Source organism: Cajanus cajan, chromosome 1, assembly GCF_000230855.2.
Source record: "Cajanus cajan strain Asha chromosome 1, NIPB_CcT2T_4, whole genome shotgun sequence".
NCBI lineage: Eukaryota > Viridiplantae > Streptophyta > Magnoliopsida > Fabales > Fabaceae > Cajanus > Cajanus cajan.
In genome coordinates this window covers 2,207,149-2,227,444 of record NC_138517.1, presented here as the reverse complement: position 1 = coordinate 2,227,444, position 20,296 = coordinate 2,207,149, and the positions used below count along the sequence as shown (strand labels likewise).

Genomic DNA, 20,296 nt, shown 5'->3' with positions numbered 1-20,296 from the left:
AATAAAATAATATATTTTTATCCTTCTTAATTATTATGTAATATTTTTCTCTATTTATTTCTTTTGTTGAATTTTATATTTAAATAATTTTAATTATAAATTTTTAACTTTTTAAAATAATTTAATGATATATTTGTAATTAAATTTTAGTAAATAAATATATCTAATGAGATTATTTTAATAAAAGATATTTTTGTAAAAAATATTATATATAAGAATATATTATTATAATCAAACATGAAAATCCTTAATTCTTAAAAATTTTGTATGAATATTTTTAAGAATCTTTATGAATAACCAAACATATTTTAAATTTCAATTTCAAGAGTCATGATTCCCAAAATTTATAATTCTTATAAATCATAATTTCTGGATATAAAAAAACTTATCTTATGCTAAATACTCCCCAAGTGTCAAACTTTAATATTTTGCACAAATTAATGTTTTAGAACACGAAACAATCGATCTAATAATTTGCTCAAGTTATTATGAAATAGATTAAGTTTCTAATATTTTATGCAAACTAATTGATATTTTATTGCAGTGATTGATTTTGCATATAATATGCTAAATAAAATATAAGTAAATATTTATCATTAAATAACATACTAACAAATATTTAATTTATAAAAAAGTGATATACATTATTTTAAAAAAATATCAAATTATTCAATATTCTAAAAAAACTATACAAATTATTGGTACTTCAAATGAAAAAGTACTTCATGCTTTCGTGATTTTTTTTAAATTAATTAATAATTACTATCTTTTAAAAAGTAGTTATTTTGTATATGTATTTTTTTTTCTATTTTATCTTTAGATATCTTGGTAAAAAAAATATAAATATAAGTATATTGATCTTTAAAAAAAGACATACTTAATTTTAGTGAATCTGTGACACAAAATCTCATCTATTACTAAATTTCACACAAAGCCCACCCCTTAAATGTTCGTTAATAAAATCATTACATCAAACTCAATCGATCTCTATCACGGATACTACAGATAGTTTTGAGGGACTAGAACAAGCCTTTGGACCAAAAAAATAATAATTTTAAATTTATAAAATCAAAATCAAACTTGCTTTAAATTTAAATAAAAAATAAAAAAAAATATTCGTGTCAACTTATTCAATATTTAAACACCAAAGGCTTGAAATAGACATTATTCAAAAAATAATTAAAATCCAACAGTAGTTCCATATCATACATGGGTGCAAAAATAAAAATAAAAATAAATCAATTGACAAACCATTATAGGAAAATAATAACAATAATAATAATAATGGAAATATTATCGGACAGCCACAAACAGAAAGGAAGGTTTCATTACTTCCCTACAATAATGAATGATAACATAGAAAGAATACAGTGAAAAACAAAGTGCATGAATGAAGCCTACATAACATTATCAATTACAAAATACAAGTAAAAAAATTCTCAAAAAAAATCCACCTATTGTGCCAAACTTATTCATGACAAGCTCCTCATTGTGCACCTGAAAAACTTGGGTATCCAATCAGTGATGAAAATTGAGGTAAGCTGAAATGAATCTCCAAAATATCTACCACATTGCCAAAGAATGATTACTGTGTTAATAGATGAAGCCCTGCTTCTAAATCTACCAATGTGATGGTAAGAAGCTCTTCTGTATCTATACAATCAAAGCTGAGCCTTAAGTCCAAATTTTCTCTAGCATTAACCAACATGGTAGCTACCAAACCCCCATTAGTCTCTTTACGCTGCTTTTCTGTCGTTTTCCTTTTTATCAATGCTGCCAAGGCTTTTATACTGCAATTTGGATGCAACTTAAATCCATACAGCAAACTATCTTCTGTTAAATTGTTCATCTTGATGTGAACTATTTGTGCTAGTTCTTCTGAGTTGAAATCATTAAATTGAAAAAACTTGGTCACACGCCTACAGAAACCTTCGTTTGAGGCGATTACTCGCTTCATTGGTTCGCTGTATCCAGCAAATATTACTACAATTTTGCCACTGTCCATGACAGACATAATCTCCTCTAAAGCTTCCAGCCCGTAGTCCTTATCGTCTGACTTTTGCATTGGTACCAATCTATAAGCCTCATCAACAAAAAGAATTCCCCCCTCTGCTTCCTTGATCTGTAGGCAATGTTTGAAGTTTGAAACTGTTATGCAACACAGAAAATTTGGTTTAAGAAATAGGAGAAGGGTTTCAAAGCCGATAACGTACCATCCTCCTGGTTTTTGGACCAGTATGACCAACAAATTCACCAACTAAATCGGTACGCTGTACTTCTGTCACTTTATCAGTGGGAAGAATTCCCACCATATGGAGTAATCTTCCAAGAATCCGTGCTACCATAGTTTTACCTATTAAATACAAGTCATGTGTAAATTAATTTCAGAACTAAATATCATTCCCCTGTATATATATATATATATATATATATATATATATATATATATATATATATCAATTGAGTGGTCATGCAAATGCGCATATACATGGGAAGATCAAGCCAAGCTGGCTCAAATATAAACATGAGAATTCAATAAAAAGGCAAACAATAATAAATCTTAAAGCATGAAATGGTAAATGGAGAAAATGAAAATAGGTGTACAACAAGACAATTTATAATATTGGTTGCAGATAATGTGAGAGATATTCTAAACACAATGAAACATTAATTCATGATATTCTTAAAACCTGTTCCAGGGTTTCCAAGAAAGGCCATATGAGGTGGTCTTCTTGCTCCAACATGTAGACCAAGAGCTCTTCGCCTCTCGTCCAAAAGCATGCCCTTAGCCCACTTGCGTAGTTGTATTTTTAGATCATTAAGACCCACAATCTTTGATAGTTCATTCTCAAGATCATCCATTTTAGCTTTGGTTTCACTGCATGCTTCAATGGCTCGTCGCTTCCTCTGCTCTTCAAGATGCCAGTTTAATAGTTCCCTAAGTTTTTCAGTTCCAGGGCCTTGGGACAGATGATTTATAGGAGTCATTCCCTCCTGCAATTCACATAGGCTTGAGCATCCATTACAATTTCACCAAAAATGTTAAAATAACAGACAACTGAGTTCATTACATTGTCCTTAGCACTGCAATCAGCATTGTACTCAAGCAACGTTTTCACAGTTAAGAATTCTTCTGCTCGTAGTGAGTGCCATACAGCAAGATGTAAAGGTGTCATACCATTCTGCAAGAAAAAGTTTTCAAAGCATAAAAACAATTCTTTCTTGCTTGGTTTAAATTATATTAAGTGACAGATGAAGTGACAAAAAAATCACATTTGCTCTGGCTTCAACAAAAGCACCACGAGCAAGAAGTAGTTGTGAGGCTTCATTGCACCCATTCTTTGCTGCCATGTGCAACGGAGTTTCTCCATACTGCAACAGTGATAAACATAAACCTTTTCAGAATTGCATGACAATCAATGGGTACCTAGATTTTATATATTTATATTCTAAGAATAAGTAGAAAATAGAGAGTACATACCATATTCTTGGCCTCCATTTCAACCTTATCTGGCCCTTGCCAATCAAGAAGAAATTTAATTATCTCAGTCCTATTGTGACCAGCAGCGACATGAAGTGGTGTCTGTGCCATCTGTATTTATAACAGATGAGATCCTTAGGCAAGTAAAATTACAAGGACGATGTGGAATCATATAAAGCAGGAAATAAAAATACAAGTATATAGAGACAATCCAAGCAAGAAGCTTACTTACAAATGAACTACAACCAACCTTTTTAAAACCTTAATACTAGAAGCCCCAAATTTCACATTTGTCACATAAAACCCAAGACAAAAACCTAGCAAATCATCAGCAAAAAGAAGGCATAAAATAGTCATTTCCCATCATGACAAGTCGAAAGATATATAGTCTGCCCCTCAAAAACCAACACAATTCCTCTTCAACCAAAATGCACCCAAAAAATATCATGAAAAGCAATTGCCAATAAGCCGCAACCCCTTATCAATCCCCATGGTACCTAACATACATGTTTATCTCACATTTGTCTTTCAATTCTCAATGTAACAGACAAATTGAACAAAAAAGGAGCTAGAATAGCAAAATATGAGGATCAAAATACAGTAGTACAATCAAGGTAATCCCAATATTACACTAATACATATTCCTACCACCCCACTGAGTCTACTCTTTCATAAGATCACAAACCTACCATTTAATCATACAATGAATCAAATACCCGCTTGTTAAAGCCATGACCAAGTAGATCTGAAAGTTACGCACATCATTCCAAACCCTCAATTCACAAAGAAGTGGGAACTGAAAAATGGCATCGACCCATCAACAAAAACACAAACTTTATCACACAGAAGATGAGAAAGATCTAAGTTTGAAAGTTTAATCAGAAAAAAAAGAAAACATTTTGGAGACACCCAGTTGGTGGAAATGGGATCTTACAACAGGGTTTCTCTCGTTGAGGAGAGAAGGGTTGTCTCGAAGTAGCCTCTGGAGTCCAAGGAGGTCGCCGGAGAGGGCACAGCCATGGATGGTGGCTGGCTTGGCAGGTCTTGAGCGTCGATCCTGAGACCTATTGTTCATGCTGAATTCAAAATGAAAAAGGAAGAGAGAAAAATGGTTTCAAGATTGGAGAGAGAGAAAGAAAAAGTGTGCGGTGTGGTGAGGATTTATTTTGAGCTAAATATTGGGGTATGCGTCTTTGAGCGTTTAGGATTCTCCGATTCCTACTCTTCCGCCTCCCAATCCTTCACCAATCTTCCTTCCTTTCTCCTTCTCTCCTCCTCAACTTCTTCTCTAATAAACTACTACTAATTACTAAATACTAATTACTACAATTTTCAATTTAATAATACAACCCATCAAACCAAACCTTATAACTTCTTCTAACATTTACTCCATGATGATACTCTAGTACTCTCATCATCCATTATTCTATGTTTAACCAACAAAAATTAAATCTTATTGGATCAACAATAATCACAGAATTTAAGATTGAAAATTATGATCATTATTATTATTAATTAAAAATAATCAAATTATATGAAATTCTTTTGTAACCATAATATAGGTATAAAATAGTCATCCTTATGATTGGTAACTAGTCTCCAAATAAGCATTTCTCTCCCAATATCCTATTCTATAATCCACTTAATGTTAATCATCTAATTTAAATAAATATTAAATAATATAAAATTAAATATGTTTTCCTATCAAAATAAGTATGGGAAAATATAAATTTTCTTTTAAATTTTTTAAGTTCAATTTTAGCTTTCATTGAAAAAAAAACCTATCTTATTTTTAATACTCTAATTTAGAAACATCTAACCTGTGATTGTAATAGTCATTTTTTATTCTCAAATTATATTCTGTCACGGCTTATAAATTGCTAATTGTTAATTGTAATCTGTTACAGGGCCGTGGCTGCTGCAAGGCCAATGAGCAACAGCCTTAGACCCCATTTCATGTTTTAATTAATTAATTAATTAATTAATTTTATATATATATATATATATATATTAAAAAAGTAGTTCTTTTAGTTTCGAATGTTTTGTATATATATATATATATAAGGTGGGTTTATTTTCTTTTATTAACAACTTTTTTTGAAAAGTTAAATATAAAAATACTTTGAACTTTTTATTTGAATTTCAATATTTGAGAAGTTTAAAGGAGAATAAATTAAAATAATATTGTATTAATGTTGAAATAAATTTAAATTTTAGTGAGCATTATTAGTGAGTTTAGCTTCCTTTTTTCTTCTTCTTTATTTCTAAATTAAATGTATTAAAAATTGTTAACAAAAGAAAGTAATATCCTATTAGAAATACTAAATTATATTAAAAATTTATTTTTAAATGCATGTAATATTTATAAAATATTATTAATAATATTTGTAATTATGGCCAATTTTTTTAAAAATTAATTAAAACTTTTAGATTTACTTTGATATTTATTATATTATAAGATAGTGTTTGAATGAATGATCGTAGAGTAAAATTTTGAAATTATTTAATTATTAAATTTTAATTAACAATTTTAGTACTATTTTTTCAAGAATAATTTTAGTATTAAAAATTTAGAAAAGTATAATATAAATTCATAAGTTATATTAGAGTATAGTATTTAAAAGTGAACTATTAGGATCGACTCTAATTATAGGAGTTATGATAATATGTATAAGGTACTAAATTCAAATTTTATATTGTTATTAATGTAATTATAATAAAATAAAATAAATTAATATTTTTAATATAAAATTTGTCGTAGTTCTCAAAATTTTTAAGTATGATTCTGATCTGTTAAAAAATTTAATTTTTTTTTGTATTTTTAAATTAGAAAGAAAAATAAAATAAAAGACAATTTTTTAAAGACTAAAATTAAATGAGTGAGGAACCATAAACATATTTTTAAATATATATATATATTATAAAAGGTTTTAGAAATAAAATAAAATAATAAATCACATACAAACATTTCCTTAATCTCAATTATTTAAATAATTAACTTTAGTTAATATTGTGTTCACTAATTTGGTATCCTTCCCCCTTCAATAAATAAATAAATTTTGCTATCCTTCCTTGTTGCTTAGTTGTTTGGACTAACTTCAATGATTAGCATTGCATTGCAATATTTACTGGTTTAGAATGAATAAAAGATGCATTATGCCAATTCAAGAATGGCCAATACCATTATTATTTGAAGAAAAAAAATGTTGGTGAGTTGTAACCTATAAGGAACCGACGGAGCATGAGTTGTTTTAGGTTTTTTATTCTCTTTTGATTAGGTTTTTTTTTTTTAATAAGGAAGTTTAACTCTTTTTTATTGAACTTTGATTCTTAATTTTAGAACACAAATATTAAATTACTACTTTGAGTTTTTAAATTAGTTTTTTTATCATAGTATTGATAAGAGTATCTTTCAATTTTGTCATGATCTAATCTTCTAAATTTTGATTACATTAACTTCATATTAAATTGATTTTATTTATTATAATTATTTATTAATTAAACCCTAAACCCTAAACATGTTAAAATACTAGTTTTAATTCTAAAATGTGAATGAAGTTAAGTTTGATTCCCCATTACTAATATTAAAATGTTGTATGGTTGAAAAAATTATTTCCTTTTTTTTTTTCTATTTTTATTTTCTAAAAATAGTTTTTATTTTTAAATTTATAGGATTTAAAAATATCTTTGTTTTGAAAACTTATTTTCTTTTTTCAAAAAATATCTTAACTATGTTGAGTACAATAATATCGATAATGATGGTGGCAATGTTAGTGATGACACAATGGTAATAATAGTGACATCATTATTAACAATATCTAAATGACTATTATTGTTATAATCATTGTTATTGTCAACATATGATAATAATGATAATAATGATAAAATTAATTACAACAATGACAATAACCATAATAATAATAGTGATAACTATGGCATTGCCATCATCTCAGTCAATGTCATGATCATTATAATAATGATAATAGTGGTGGTAGTGATGAGAACAGTGATAATAATGGTGTCACCATCACATTGTCATAACCATTGTGTTAATAATGATGAAGATGATGATGATAAAGATAATGACAATAATGATAATAATAACGAAAATGACAATGAGATGTCGTCATAACCATTGTGACAATAATAACAGTGATAATGATGAAAATAATAACATTAGTAACAACAATAATGATGATGATGGTTGTGAAAATAACAATGGTAATAACATCACTATTATTACTATCATGACCAATGTAATGATAACAACAAAAATGATGTTAATGACAATAATAGTAAAAATGCTGACTCTATTATCACTATTCATGAGAGTCATTACCAATACTTGTACCATAAGTGAAATCATAGAATAATAAAATTAAAAAAACAAATTATTTTATATTTATAATTTCCATCATCATGTTTTTATTTGGTTAGAAAATATTGAAAACGATTTTTTTTTCTTTTCAATGTGACCCTTCATTTTGAAAATATTTTCTAAAACTTAAATAAATATATTTTTATCACTGCTTTTCATTTTTCCTGAGAATAAAAATAGAAAATAGAGAAACCAAATAACTCGTAGCATTCGATTAAAAGAAAAACAGTTCGTAACCTTTTCTCATATGAAAACTAAAATTTAAAGGAAAATGATTGATAGTCGAAATTACTATCCGAATATATAAAATAATAATTTAAATTATAAAATATTAAATTAAATAATTATTTTATAATAAATTTATTAAAAAATATTAATATTTTAATTTTTGAAAGATTATTGGGATAAATTTTTCGGACATGTAGCTTTACTCAAATTTAAAACAATAACAACTATTTTAATCATAAATTTATCCAAAGATATTTGTTTTGTGAGAAATATTCATTGTCTTTTCTGTAATCTAAGATAAATTCGAAAAAGAATTGATCTATCTATCTAAAGCAGAAAGGAAAAGTGAGGTGGCCACAGACCCACAATGCCACGTGGCCTTAATCAATGAAGATTAGGTTGCTTCAACGTGTGGTCATCACACTCCTATGTTCCTTGTTACGTTTCTAGTTACATGTCCCTTCGATCGATCCAGCATCATCTGATATTTTCTCAATCAGAAGATTACAAAAACATAACTTTCAGTTTTCACCCAAAAGATAACAATAAATAAAGCAACAAGGTACTCAAATTCCGCAGTCTTCACCGAACATTTTCATTTCCATGAACCTTGCATCTACCAAAAGATTATCACATCCATGGCCACAGTTGTGAAGCTCCACGTTTTCCCAGAAAGTTTGAGCCAACACAAAACGAAGTTGCTTAGGGGTCTTGGCTCGTGCCCTTCACCTGGGGTGCTGGGTTTTGGCCGTAATTGTGGTGGGTTTTATGTGAAAGAATGTAGGGCTTTTAGGACAGATGATGGTGGGGATGCGAAGGAGAAAAAGTTTCGAACTTTGAAGAAGAATGAGGTCAAACTCGAAAGGGAAAGTGGGTTTTGGAGTTCCTTAAGGTCTATCTTGTTGAGGAATTTAATGGTTGGTTCAAAATCAGATGATGAGTATCGCCAAGCTGTGGTGAGGGTGGAGGAGGTGCTGTCCTCAGTAAGTTTTTGTTTCTGTTGCTCTAACTTTGTTGTTATGTTATTGTGTTGAATGTTGAACGTAACTGTGTTTGTGTATTGGCAAAATCAAGATTGCCATTCAAATTGGAAGGTATATTGTGACCATGATGAGCACTGGGGTCATTCTTTCAATTGGATTTCAGATGTCAGGTTGGCCTATATGCAATTTTTCTAACTATTAATATATATGAAAAAAAATCTAATTGCTTAGTTATGCATTGGTTTCCCAAATAGGGTGCTAAATTTTCTATGAATTTTGTGAAGGTGGAGATAGTCAGATGGATGCATTGATATGGTATAGTTGGTTAGGAGGAATAATCATTGGGACAATGATAGGGGCTAACATGGTGTTGGAGGAACATTGTCGTGCCGGTCCACGCAATGTTGTCATAACAGGGAGGTACATGTTAACTTAATACTCTTATTGTGTAAGTGATTCCCATCATTTTTGCTCTTTAATGAACCTGTGATATCTTACACACATACATATACATACACTCTATCAAGAGTTGCTTTTGGAGTAAGTGGATCCCTATATTTTACTATATTTTACTTTACGTGGAAGATATTATCATTACAGGAACGTATGACTTCCTGAATTTGTTTACTTTGATGATATCTAATAATGAGTAATGATATCTAATATTGTTTAGTGATGTTTTCGTGACATTGATTGTTGCATTTTGTAAATGGTGTGTGCAGTACCAGGGGATTGGGTAAAGCCTTAGCTCGAGAATTTCTTCTTTCTGGAGATCGTGTGGTTGTTACCTCTCGCAGGTGGTGTTCTGAACTATGAGAACTTTTTATAGAGATCAAAATAATGTTAGCGTGGCCTTCATCTACTTGTTACTCACAACATCTTGTTGCTCCCACTCTCTCATTTTGTGAAGGCAGTCCTGAGTCTGTGCAAGCAACTATCAAAGAGCTTGAGGAAAATCTAAAGGAAGGGATTGCCAATGCAGTTGGCTCATCTCTCACAAAGCTTTCTCAGGCAAAAGTGGTAGGCATTGCTTGTGATGTTTGTGAGCCTTATGATGTGCAGAGATTGGCTAACTTTGCTGTCAAAGAACTTGGTCATGTTGACATTTGGGTAAGTATCGTGGCTGTTGTCGTTGAGCATCATTTGTTTCAGAGAAGTGAATAATGTTTCTATCTAAATAAAGAGGCATAATAATAAAACCTGTACATCAACACTCACTATTTGTTGAAGGTTATAACTGAAAAACTATCAGTTTTGATAGCTGCAAAACTTGAATATCAATCATAATCTCATCTATTTATGTTCATCTTGACACTTCCCAATGTTGTGCAGGAATAGAAATATATTCAAATTACTGTAGTCATTTTATATGGTATTTAATTTTAGTATGGGTAATTAAAAGCTAATAAATTGGGTGTCTGCATGCAATAGTAATTTGATAAAAGGGAACTGTTTGTGCTTATTGATTCTACTAATAATTTGGTTGTTATCCCTTCAGTGAAAGTTAAGTTTTCCATTGCAGAATGCAGGTTTTATGCTTCTGTTCTGATTCTAATCTTTTGCATTTTTTATGTTAAAACTACTCAACAGATAAATAATGCTGGAACAAATAAAGGTTTTAGACCATTGCTTCAGTTTAGTGATGAAGATATTAAACAGGTATGCATTACTAATAAATTCTTATTTAATTGGCTAAAATAAAATGCTGTTAAGTTCGATAGCCATTCAATCTGTCTTGATGTAAAAGTTTTGTTCCTAATCATTTTTTAGTCTTTATCCTTATATTGAAAAGTCAACTTGTTTATAATTGTTGTAGATTGTCTCAACAAATTTGGTCGGATCTATCCTTTGCACACGAGAAGCCATGCGTATTATGAGAAACCAAACTAAAGCAGGTCATGTATTTAATATGGACGGTGCGGGTTCTGGAGGCTCTAGCACACCTTTGACTGCTGTGTGAGTTGAATGTAGTTTCTCCTATGAGAGGCTGTTGATGATTCCCCTATGCTTTTGCAAAACTCTCAGAAATATGTTCTTCAAAAGTCATGGTGGATGGTGGTTGCTAATGATACTCACCATTCTTCCTTTTCATTTAACATGTAGATATGGTTCTACAAAGTGTGGCCTTAGGCAACTTCAAGGATCACTATTAAAGGAATGCAAGCGCTCCAAAGTAGGTGTCCATACTGCATCTCCTGGCATGGTTCTCACAGATCTGCTTTTAAGGTATATATCTTTTTCAAACCCGTTTTAACTTGGTTCTGTGAAGTGGTTTTGTTAGTTTGCATAGGTCAACAATAATTTCTATGGTCTTGATTGTTCATGTAAGTATTTATTTGATCATATCATCAAGGCATAGTTGGTCTCTCTTTCCCCAACAATTGAGAACTTCTTTCTGTTCACTTCATTTAACTTTCTCTGATCAAATGAGTATTGCGTCATAATTGTACTATATTTTTTCACAGTGGCTCAACTGTCCAAAATAGGCAAATGTTTAACATCATCTGTGAGCTTCCTGAAACTGTTGCTAGAACATTAGTTCCACGGATGCGGGTTGTTAAGGGAACGGGCAAAGCCATCAATTACTTGACCCCTCCCAGAATCTTACTTGCTTTGGTAACTGCTTGGTTACGGCGGGGTCGCTGGTTTGATGATCAGGTGACAATTATTTTGATGATGAAATCAAAAAATATTATTATGTTATGTTGATATGCATCATGTACTTTAAGATAAAGTCTCAATAATTTCAAATATACTTGGTTCTGAAAATTATTATGGAGTATATCGTGCATAGAAGGTGAAGATAATTTATATATAAAAAGAAAGAAGAAAAGAAAATGAGGGGATAATAGAAAGAAATCTCTGTTGATTCATTCACTTGGAAACACAATGGATGTTAACATTAAACTACAAGTGTGTCCTAGACAGAAATAGCAGCTAGGGGTGTGCTGAAGGATTTTGCATGCACATTCATATTAATGTATATCCTTAAATACGGTATTATGTATCTTATATTTCAGTGAAATTATTATTATATGAAAATATATTTAATTTGCTTGGTGGACCAAGTTGGGGCAGTGTCCTAATTTTGAATCTAATAAACTGATTCAGGTTATTGAGGTATATATATATATATATATATATATATATATATATATATATATATAATCCTTTCTTTTGCTGCATGTTATTTAATGATACATAGCTTTGGTTGAATGGCGAGATATAAAAACAAGAACTTAAAGTCATGTGATGTTTCAGGGACGAGCATTGTATGCAGCTGAAGCAGATCGGCTCCGTAATTGGGCCGAAGATCGGGCCCGGTTTTCTTTCACTGATGCAATGGAAATGTACACAGAAAACACTTGGTTATCAGTATTCTCACTTTCAGTTGTCTGTGCCTTCATAATTCTTTCCAGCACAGGCAACACTTTGCCTGGAACATGATGTCTTGCTGCCAATGCACGAGTGCATCTGCTTTCTGTGGACAGGCAAAATTGGTGCCTGAAATCATCAAGACAACAAATGCATCCAAATCTAAACCTAAATCATAAACAAAGTGGATCTGTTGTTTTTTTCCCACCATGTCCACCTAAACAATTATCCTTTGACACACTTAGTTGTTTGTGACATTTAGCTCGGACATTTGGTTCCCCATCTACTATGTATAGGCTGTTCTTCAATCAAGCATTCTTCATTTAGATGCTTATAGTCATAGTGTGTTACTATGTATAGCCTTCATTGAATTGTAGACTAGTGAAATCTCATATTTTCTACCCAATATATTTATTTGAATGTATGTTTATCAGGGAGCTTGAATATGAAATTTATATTGGACATTGGACAGCTCGTGTTTAATGTTATATATATTTTTTGGTCTTGCCACGGATATCTCTTAGCTCAATGGTCAAGAGATTAACTCTGTTCACGGTATTGTGACTGTCGCTAGTGTAACGAGTTCTCGTAAAGTGCATGCTGATGCTATATATACATATGAATGTTTGAAGGACAAAAAAATTCATATATTTGCAGATTTATTGAGCTGCATATGACTTGTTACAAACTTAATTATGTAAAAATACGTGAGTTTTGTGTTGGGTATGCATACCAAACAAAACATTATCCAATAACTTTTCTTAGAATGATAATTGGAGGAATATTCTGATACTAGTTTGCAATCTTGGTCAATACTCGGGATATTTTTAAGATTGCTGTCTACTGTTGTCGGGTAGCACATGTGCTCTGACAATGAATGTGGATTATTCGCATGATTGTTTCACCGATCGAATAATTGGAGCATGTGGTTCTTATCTAGCAATCCCTTATAATATTATGGTTCCCTAACCCGCATAAAAAATTTCAATGTCAATGATTATATATATCTTTACAACGAAGCTGATTGGCCAAGAGTAAGGGCAATATGATGGTTCATCCCTCACTAAAGGAAGCATAAATGGGCCTTAAAAGTTAGGTTTTGTAATAGATTAATTTGTGTTGTGCTCTTTTTATTCTATTTAGTTCACTATTAAAATTAATTTTATACATCATACACATTTTATTGTGAAATGCGTTGTTGAGTTATTATTGTTACTATATTACAGTAGCAAAGAATGTATCAATTTTGCAGATTATAATATTTGTTGGAAATCTGATTAACCATCTTCTTTAGTGATGTGTCATCTCTTAACTTAATTTCAATTGGATTAACGACTTGTTGGTTGTTGAGAGTTGTGATTAATTTGATTACAAATTTTAATTGGATTTCTATCAAAATCTAAAAGAAACATACTTAATTTTATATGAGGGGTAAGAACTTGATGGAGTTTTGAAATTTAATAAGTATTCATATACAATTGGTGGGAATTTGAGAAGCTAAAGAGAATAAAAGTGTATAAGAAATTAGAAGTTGTATTTGAGTGTTGCACTGTTTAAACTTCTTTTCTTTTGGTGCTTCGTGTGAAAGAAACATTGGGAACTATAGTGTCGTTTATTCAAGAGTATTGAAGGACATGGGTGAAGAAGAATTGATGGAATTGTATGACCTTAACCATTGGACGAATTGGGCCTCCGTTTCAAAGAGTGGACAAGCCCTGGTTGATGCAAACTTACCTGGCAGATGCTATTGGACAAAAGAGAGAAAAATATGAACGAAATGGAAAATGGAAAAACAAAATAGGGAAATAAAAAAATAAAAAAAAACGTCTTGGAGTCTTGGAGACTTCACATGGAATAGTAGTATGACATAATAATGTATTGAGGGAAATTGAACAACACACATTCTAACACACTTTCCTTAGTCTCTTTTGTTGGTTAAAAATTATTAAAAATCACAAGATTAGAAAAGAAAATTATTAAATAAGATGTAAAACACACCAAATTTTATATTTTTCAATAAGTTTTGGCAAATGAAAAAGAATGCATTCTTAACGTTTCTCATATGTAAGTGGGAAGTAATCTTGATGTTATAAATTTGTTTAGTAGAATTAAATTATATCCAAATCCTTGTACTTAATGATATCAAAGTTTATTTTAATGATTATCTACTTGTTAAGTTGTTTTTTGTTGGGTAAAAACCTCTTTTCGTCCCTTATATTATTTAATATTTTCAATTTAGTCCTACTTTAATTTTTGGTTTCAATTTAGTCCTCAATAATTAAAATCGTTGCAATTTGGGACTTTCGTCCAAATGATTTAAACGGAGTTAACTGGTGGCCACGTGGATGCTAAGTGAATGTCACGTAGATGCCATGTAGGTAGATCAAAAAATACTTGAATACACCTGGAACCTGAACGGTCCGTTCTGAAACCAGAACGACCCGTTCTGGTTACATTATTGATGTGTAAAATTTGAACCTGGAACGGGCCGTTCCAGGTCCAAAATTAACACATCAACAGTGTAACCAGAACGGGCCGTTCTGGTCCAGAATTTTGTGAAAAAAAACCAAAGTACAAAGCATTTTTTTTAGGAAAAATACAAAGCATTTCAAACACTAGATTTAATAATATTGTTAATGAGGATTAATAACTTCAATTGCTAAACATTTGGGCTATATACAGTATATCATTAAGGATGATGCAGTGTATCACTAAGGACAATGATAACAAGTTTTATTTCATTGTTAGTCAAACTGGAGTGAACTACTTACTACCAAATTGACACTATATAGTCAAGGATAAAACAAAACAGTGTTTTTCCTTAAAGTCATTGACGATGTACCCCAACAATAGCAACTTGTTTTTGAGGAGATACCCCTAAACCCTGAATTTTATTTTCAATTTTTGAAATACATTGCGACATTTTAGTCAAGATTTTGAACTGGATAAATTCAAATCAAAGAAATATTTTAGAAGGTCTTATCTTATTTGATTTTTTTTTTTAGTTTTATTCATAAATGAATATTAATTTATTGTATTTTTATTTATTATATATTTATTAATACAAATATAATAAAAAAATATATAATAAAAAGCATGACGTTCTAGAACGGGCCGTTATAAATTTAGAACGAGCCGTTCTGATTTCTGGATTTTTCACGAATTTTGGCGTCCACGTGCGCATCCACGTAGATGCCACGTGACCAATAATTAATTCCGTCTAAATCATTTGGATGGAAGTTCTAAATTGCACTAATTTAAGTTATTAGGGACCAAATTGAGACAAAAAATTAAAGTGGGACTAAATTAAAAATATTAAATAATGTAAGGGACGAAAAGAAATTTTTAACCTTCTTTGTTTGATTTGATATCCTATATTCTTAAATAAAATTAAATAATTATATATATATAATAAAATTTCTAAAATTAATTGATAACATTTTGTATAATATATTTATATTAATATTTTTTATTTATCTTGAACAATAATTAATAAAAAATTTATACCCAAGCCATTTGGCTTATCTTGTGGGGCAAAAAGGATTGACATAAATATACATGAATGGTACTTTGTTGGAGTCATGTGAAAGTAGGGGTGAGCAACGGGTGGGTTTGGTCGGGTTCGGGTGAAAAATGTCCAATCCATTGTAAACCGACTTTGAAAAAATGTGATCCATATCCGACCGACTGAGCTTTCGATTTGAGGCAATTCGGGTTGAAACGGATACGGATTTAAGCGGGTGGGTATAATCGGGTTTGAATTTTTTTGTAAACCAATTTATCTTAAGGAAGATGAAGCTTAAAACGATAAAAAATATTTTTAAAATAGTGTATAAAAATAGAATGAAGGTGACAATAGATGGTGTAAGTAGATTCGTAGTTGAAACATTTACAAACTAAAGAAGCAAAAATAAAAGATAACAAAATTCATAGTTGTTACATGGAAAAGAAATATAAAGTTAGATTACAAAATCATAAGAAATCACAGTCACACAAAATGTACTCAAAATGGAGATAAGAAGATGGAAAAGAAAGACAAAGAAAGAAGCAAAAAGATAACTCTAAAAATGGACTAGTGTGTTGAGAAGTTGAATGAGGAAGGAGAAGACAAAATAAATATCTAAGTTATGAGAAAAAGGAAAAAAATAAGTTACAAATTGATGGCTATATTATACTTGAAATAAAGACTTTTAAGTTTGGACCATTGTTGTTTAGTTATACAAAAATAATAAAAATTTAAACTTATCTCATTTTCGGTTGGGTTCGGTTTTTGGCGGGTTTAAAAATTCAAAACCGAATCCGCCCAATATAACCCGTATAAAATCAAAATTTTAACCCGATTTACCCATAAGACCCGCCCGAACCCACCCAAAAACAATATTTTTTATCGGGTTTTTCGGGTTCGGTTCGGGTGTCGGTTTAATGCTCACCCCTGTGTGAAAGTGAATGGCACGTTGAATGACTGGACAACATTTTGGTGATTTTGATTTTTGATTTTTGTGTTCATCTCAATTCCGCTAATCACTGCTGAGTTGCTTTCCGTGGTCATCAATGTCATTTGGGAATACTGCATCTATCAAACAGTTGGAATTCGATGGATGTACGAATAAATTAAGCATTTTGTTGGACCCTCCACCTTTTTGGACTTCTCCTTAACTTTCAAATCATTCCATCAGATTTTTTTAAGCTGACCCCTATTTACAAATCAATTTTAGTTAGTATAGTAATACTATTTATAATACCATTTTATAATTATTATAGAAATCTCAATCACGAGATTATATTAATAACAATTATAGTACATGACATTAAAATAATAAATTTATTGATATAATATAATAATAATAATAATAATAATAATAATAACCATATATATTCAACTATTGTTTGTTCAAATAAATCAAACTCAAATTTTTTAAGAAAGGTATCAAATTTAAACCTCAAAAAAATGATAAAATTAATTGATAGTCTGCACTACTATCATGATGATCCAAAAAAAAAATATCATTTTTTAAAAAATAAAGGGTATAGTAAACATACATCGCTATAAAATAAAGATATTCTAACAACATTACCACTTCCTAAGCTTATCTATCATTTTTCATACGCCAAGGTATTATTAAAAAACAAAGTACAAAGAGGCATAAGAGGACTAGACCAAGGCTCATGTTAGAAATCAGCAAACCCTAAAATTAGGCCACCCACAACAATTGTGAAAAAAAGGATTTCCTAAAAAAAAGGAAACACATTTCATCACTAAATGAAATTTGCTCAATTTCTCAAACTTAATCTACAACTAGTTAGTCAATCTACATTGATTACCTTCTCGAAAAATATGGAATGAGAAAAGTTGTGTGGTGAAACAAATATGTAGACACATTACCCAACAACTATTTTATGAATATTAAAGTGTATTAATTTAGCTATCAAATTAATGAGTTCACAAGGTTTTACATAATTTAAAGATTAGTTAGATTTTATCAACTAATTAATTTCATTTAGGATATAAGTAACCGCTATTATAATTTATAATACTACATACTTTTAAATGGTTAATAAATTAATTAATCCACTTTATTTATAATATAAATAATTTGTAATAGTTTATAAGTTTCCACCAATAATTATGTTTGTAACTCTTCATTTATAGAATTGTTAACTGCAGGAGAAAACTACAGCTAATTAGCATAATTGATTTGACAATTATATATGAATCTTAATAAATAAATAAAAAATAAAGGTTTCATATTTGGTTTAAATATGAAATCAGGATTACAAATATCATTTAATTTCTATAAGAACCGATCAAATAAAAAAGAGTTATAAGTTCATATGCTAATAAAAAAATACAAGAGAAAGTGGTCACTTTTATTTCAAGCAAGAGAGCGAATCCTGTGTGAAACTAGAAATAGAATTGGTGGTTATGACTTAAGAATGGACATAGATAGCTTAAAAGCATCATACAAAAATAGATATATATACTCTGTCGCACTTTGTGAAATGACAACAATGGCAAACAGATGCTCGCTCACGTCTCACATGCATGCCTTATAAAATTATAAATTATTATCAACGCAAAAAAAAAAAGAGAAAAGTTAAATAAAGATATTTTTTCATGTTCATCCAAGAACATGCAAAACAAACAAATCCTTATCTAATAAAAAGGAAAAAACAACAACAACAACGCCCAAAGATATATACACATACAAGACAGACATTCGTTTCTAATAAATAAATACATGTTGTTCCTGGTTGAACATGGTTTGGAAACTGGCCCCGGTGAAGCATGCATGTGTTTGTGTTAACATAAAAAATGTCACGGGTTCATGGAAAGTGGGGTTCTTAAGCACCTGTTTGCCCCATATTCTTTACTATATATCAATTGGGTTAATGAACTCAGTGGTGGGGCTGTGTTGTTACTTTCTTTGAAGAGTGCTATGGTTGCTTTCAGCTTAAACTCAACGCTATTCGTTTCAAACGTCCCATAGAGGATATAATTAGTTAATCTTAGTGTTTAAATCAAGTTAATTTTAAGATATCAACTTCATTTAGATATAGAAGGGAAACTGTATTCTATGATAATGTTTTTATTTTGTAGTATCTTTGTCAACTTGGGGCAATATAATACTTGTAAATTAATCTCACTCTTTGTTGTGACATTAGCTTTCTTTTTGGTTAAAGTAGTTTTTATATGTTCCTAGGTGGCTAGGTCCTACCCATATAAAATAAAGTCTTGGAGCTTCTCTTTTGTAGGTGGGTATAGGGGGCAGCCAGTAAGAGGAACTGAAGAGGGAAGAACTTGAATTTTAGTGTATTTAAATAAATTATTCTCCCTAAAATTATAACGTGATCTCTTGAAAAAGTAAAAATAATTATGTATTACTTTGTTTTCATCATAAAAAAGATAATTATTTGTGACCATTTAAGTAAATCCAAAGGCGGTGTGGGGTATGCTTTGATTAGAAGCAGATAGAAAGATAAAAGGCATGAAATATCCGTAAGAAAATATTACACGTCAAATTATTCAATTTAATTTAGTTTAGAGACAGTAAGGTTTAATTAAGAAAGTGAGTGTGTTAATATATAGTTTTATTTTTAGAGAATTTCTACGGTACCTCTGTAAAAGAAGGGTACCGGTACTGTCAATGACGTGTCGATGACGTGTCGATGATGTGTGATCCAAATCACTTATAATTTTATAATTATTTACAATTCAATATCCACGTCAATTATAATGAAATTCACGTTTTTTAATATTTTTTCGGAGTGTTTGTTTCGTGTTTCTTCCTCTTTTTTTTCCGAAATGTTTGCTTCGTGTTTCTTCCTCTCAGCGGTAATGGTCCCCAATAGGGTTATCACAGGGCTTGGGAGGGGAACCAGTGAGGAGCAAGATGCGGGGTTTACCTCTCACGAAATTAGGGTATTCGGGGTTTTGGAGGAGCCAAGCCTTGCGTTCTTCGTCCCAATTGCGGATCTTGGGGCCCAGGCTGTAGGTCATGTTAGGGTTCAAGGGGGCTTGCTCGTCGGGGTCGTTGGGGTCGGCGTCGGAGCAGATCTCGGCCAGGATGCAGTTGGTCTCCTCCACGAGATTCTGGTTGACGGCGTCGGCGTCGGAGGAGCCGAGGTTGACGCCGATGGTGCCGCGGAGGATGAGGATGTCGTCAGAGACAAAGGTAACCTTGGAGGAGTCATGGTCAACAGTGGAGAGGAGGGAATAGTGGAGGGCGGAGGAGGAGGGGAGGGAGGAGTGGTAAATGGCTGTGGCGAGGGAGTTCAAGAAGTAGGGAGAGGGGTTGAGGCGGAGGGGAGGGGAGGGGAGTGGGAGACGGAGGGGCAAGGGAGAGGTGGGAG

The 20,296-nt window shown here is 30.9% G+C and overlaps 2 protein-coding genes across 4 annotated transcripts; one reads left to right on the top strand and one right to left on the bottom strand.

Annotated features, from left to right (window-relative positions):
• Nucleotides 1-1,253: 1,253 nt before the first annotated feature.
• Nucleotides 1,254-4,803, bottom strand: LOC109801490 (AAA-type ATPase family protein / ankyrin repeat family protein). 3 transcript variants are annotated; one of them, XM_020362572.3, is made up of 8 exons: nt 4,416-4,555; nt 4,171-4,277; nt 3,482-3,592; nt 3,274-3,372; nt 3,072-3,182; nt 2,691-2,994; nt 2,214-2,353; nt 1,254-2,122 (listed from the first exon to the last, which is right to left on the bottom strand). In XM_020362572.3, exons 2-8 carry the CDS (start codon nt 4,171-4,173, stop codon nt 1,586-1,588), a joined length of 1,305 nt encoding a protein of 434 aa, XP_020218161.1. In that variant the 5' UTR covers nt 4,174-4,277; nt 4,416-4,555; the 3' UTR covers nt 1,254-1,585. The 3 variants fall into 3 exon arrangements, with proteins under 3 accessions (XP_020218161.1, XP_020218160.1, XP_082928685.1); XM_020362571.3 differs by lacking the exon at nt 4,171-4,277 and having other exon boundaries at nt 4,416-4,803; XM_083072559.1 differs by lacking the exons at nt 4,171-4,277; nt 4,416-4,555 and adding an exon at nt 3,732-3,750.
• Nucleotides 4,804-8,586: 3,783 nt separating this feature from the next.
• Nucleotides 8,587-12,916, top strand: NYC1 (NAD(P)-binding Rossmann-fold superfamily protein). Its single transcript, XM_020361889.3, has 10 exons — nt 8,587-9,070; nt 9,162-9,240; nt 9,355-9,490; nt 9,793-9,867; nt 9,985-10,180; nt 10,661-10,729; nt 10,887-11,026; nt 11,174-11,296; nt 11,536-11,728; nt 12,332-12,916. The coding sequence occupies exons 1-10, from the start codon at nt 8,726-8,728 to the stop codon at nt 12,515-12,517; spliced, it is 1,542 nt and encodes a 513-aa protein (XP_020217478.1). The 5' UTR covers nt 8,587-8,725; the 3' UTR covers nt 12,518-12,916.
• Nucleotides 12,917-20,296: the final 7,380 nt, after the last annotated feature.

What these genes read in the sequence shown, in the direction of transcription:
- LOC109801490 (XM_020362571.3), bottom strand. Translation starts at nt 4,556, where the DNA reads ATGAACAATAGGTCTCAGGATCGACGCTCAAGACCTGCCAAGCCAGCC. An exon ending in AAATGGAGGCCAAGAATATG is followed by an intron (nt 3,373 to 3,481) that starts GTATGTACTCTC and finishes TCACTGTTGCAG; the next exon opens with TATGGAGAAACTCCGTTGCA. An exon ending in ATTGCAGTGCTAAGGACAAT is followed by an intron (nt 2,995 to 3,071) that starts GTAATGAACTCA and finishes TGTGAATTGCAG; the next exon opens with GAGGGAATGACTCCTATAAA.
- NYC1 (XM_020361889.3), top strand. Translation starts at nt 8,726, where the DNA reads ATGGCCACAGTTGTGAAGCTCCACGTTTTCCCAGAAAGTTTGAGCCAA. An exon ending in AGCACACCTTTGACTGCTGT is followed by an intron (nt 11,027 to 11,173) that starts GTGAGTTGAATG and finishes TTTAACATGTAG; the next exon opens with ATATGGTTCTACAAAGTGTG. An exon ending in CTCACAGATCTGCTTTTAAG is followed by an intron (nt 11,297 to 11,535) that starts GTATATATCTTT and finishes ATTTTTTCACAG; the next exon opens with TGGCTCAACTGTCCAAAATA.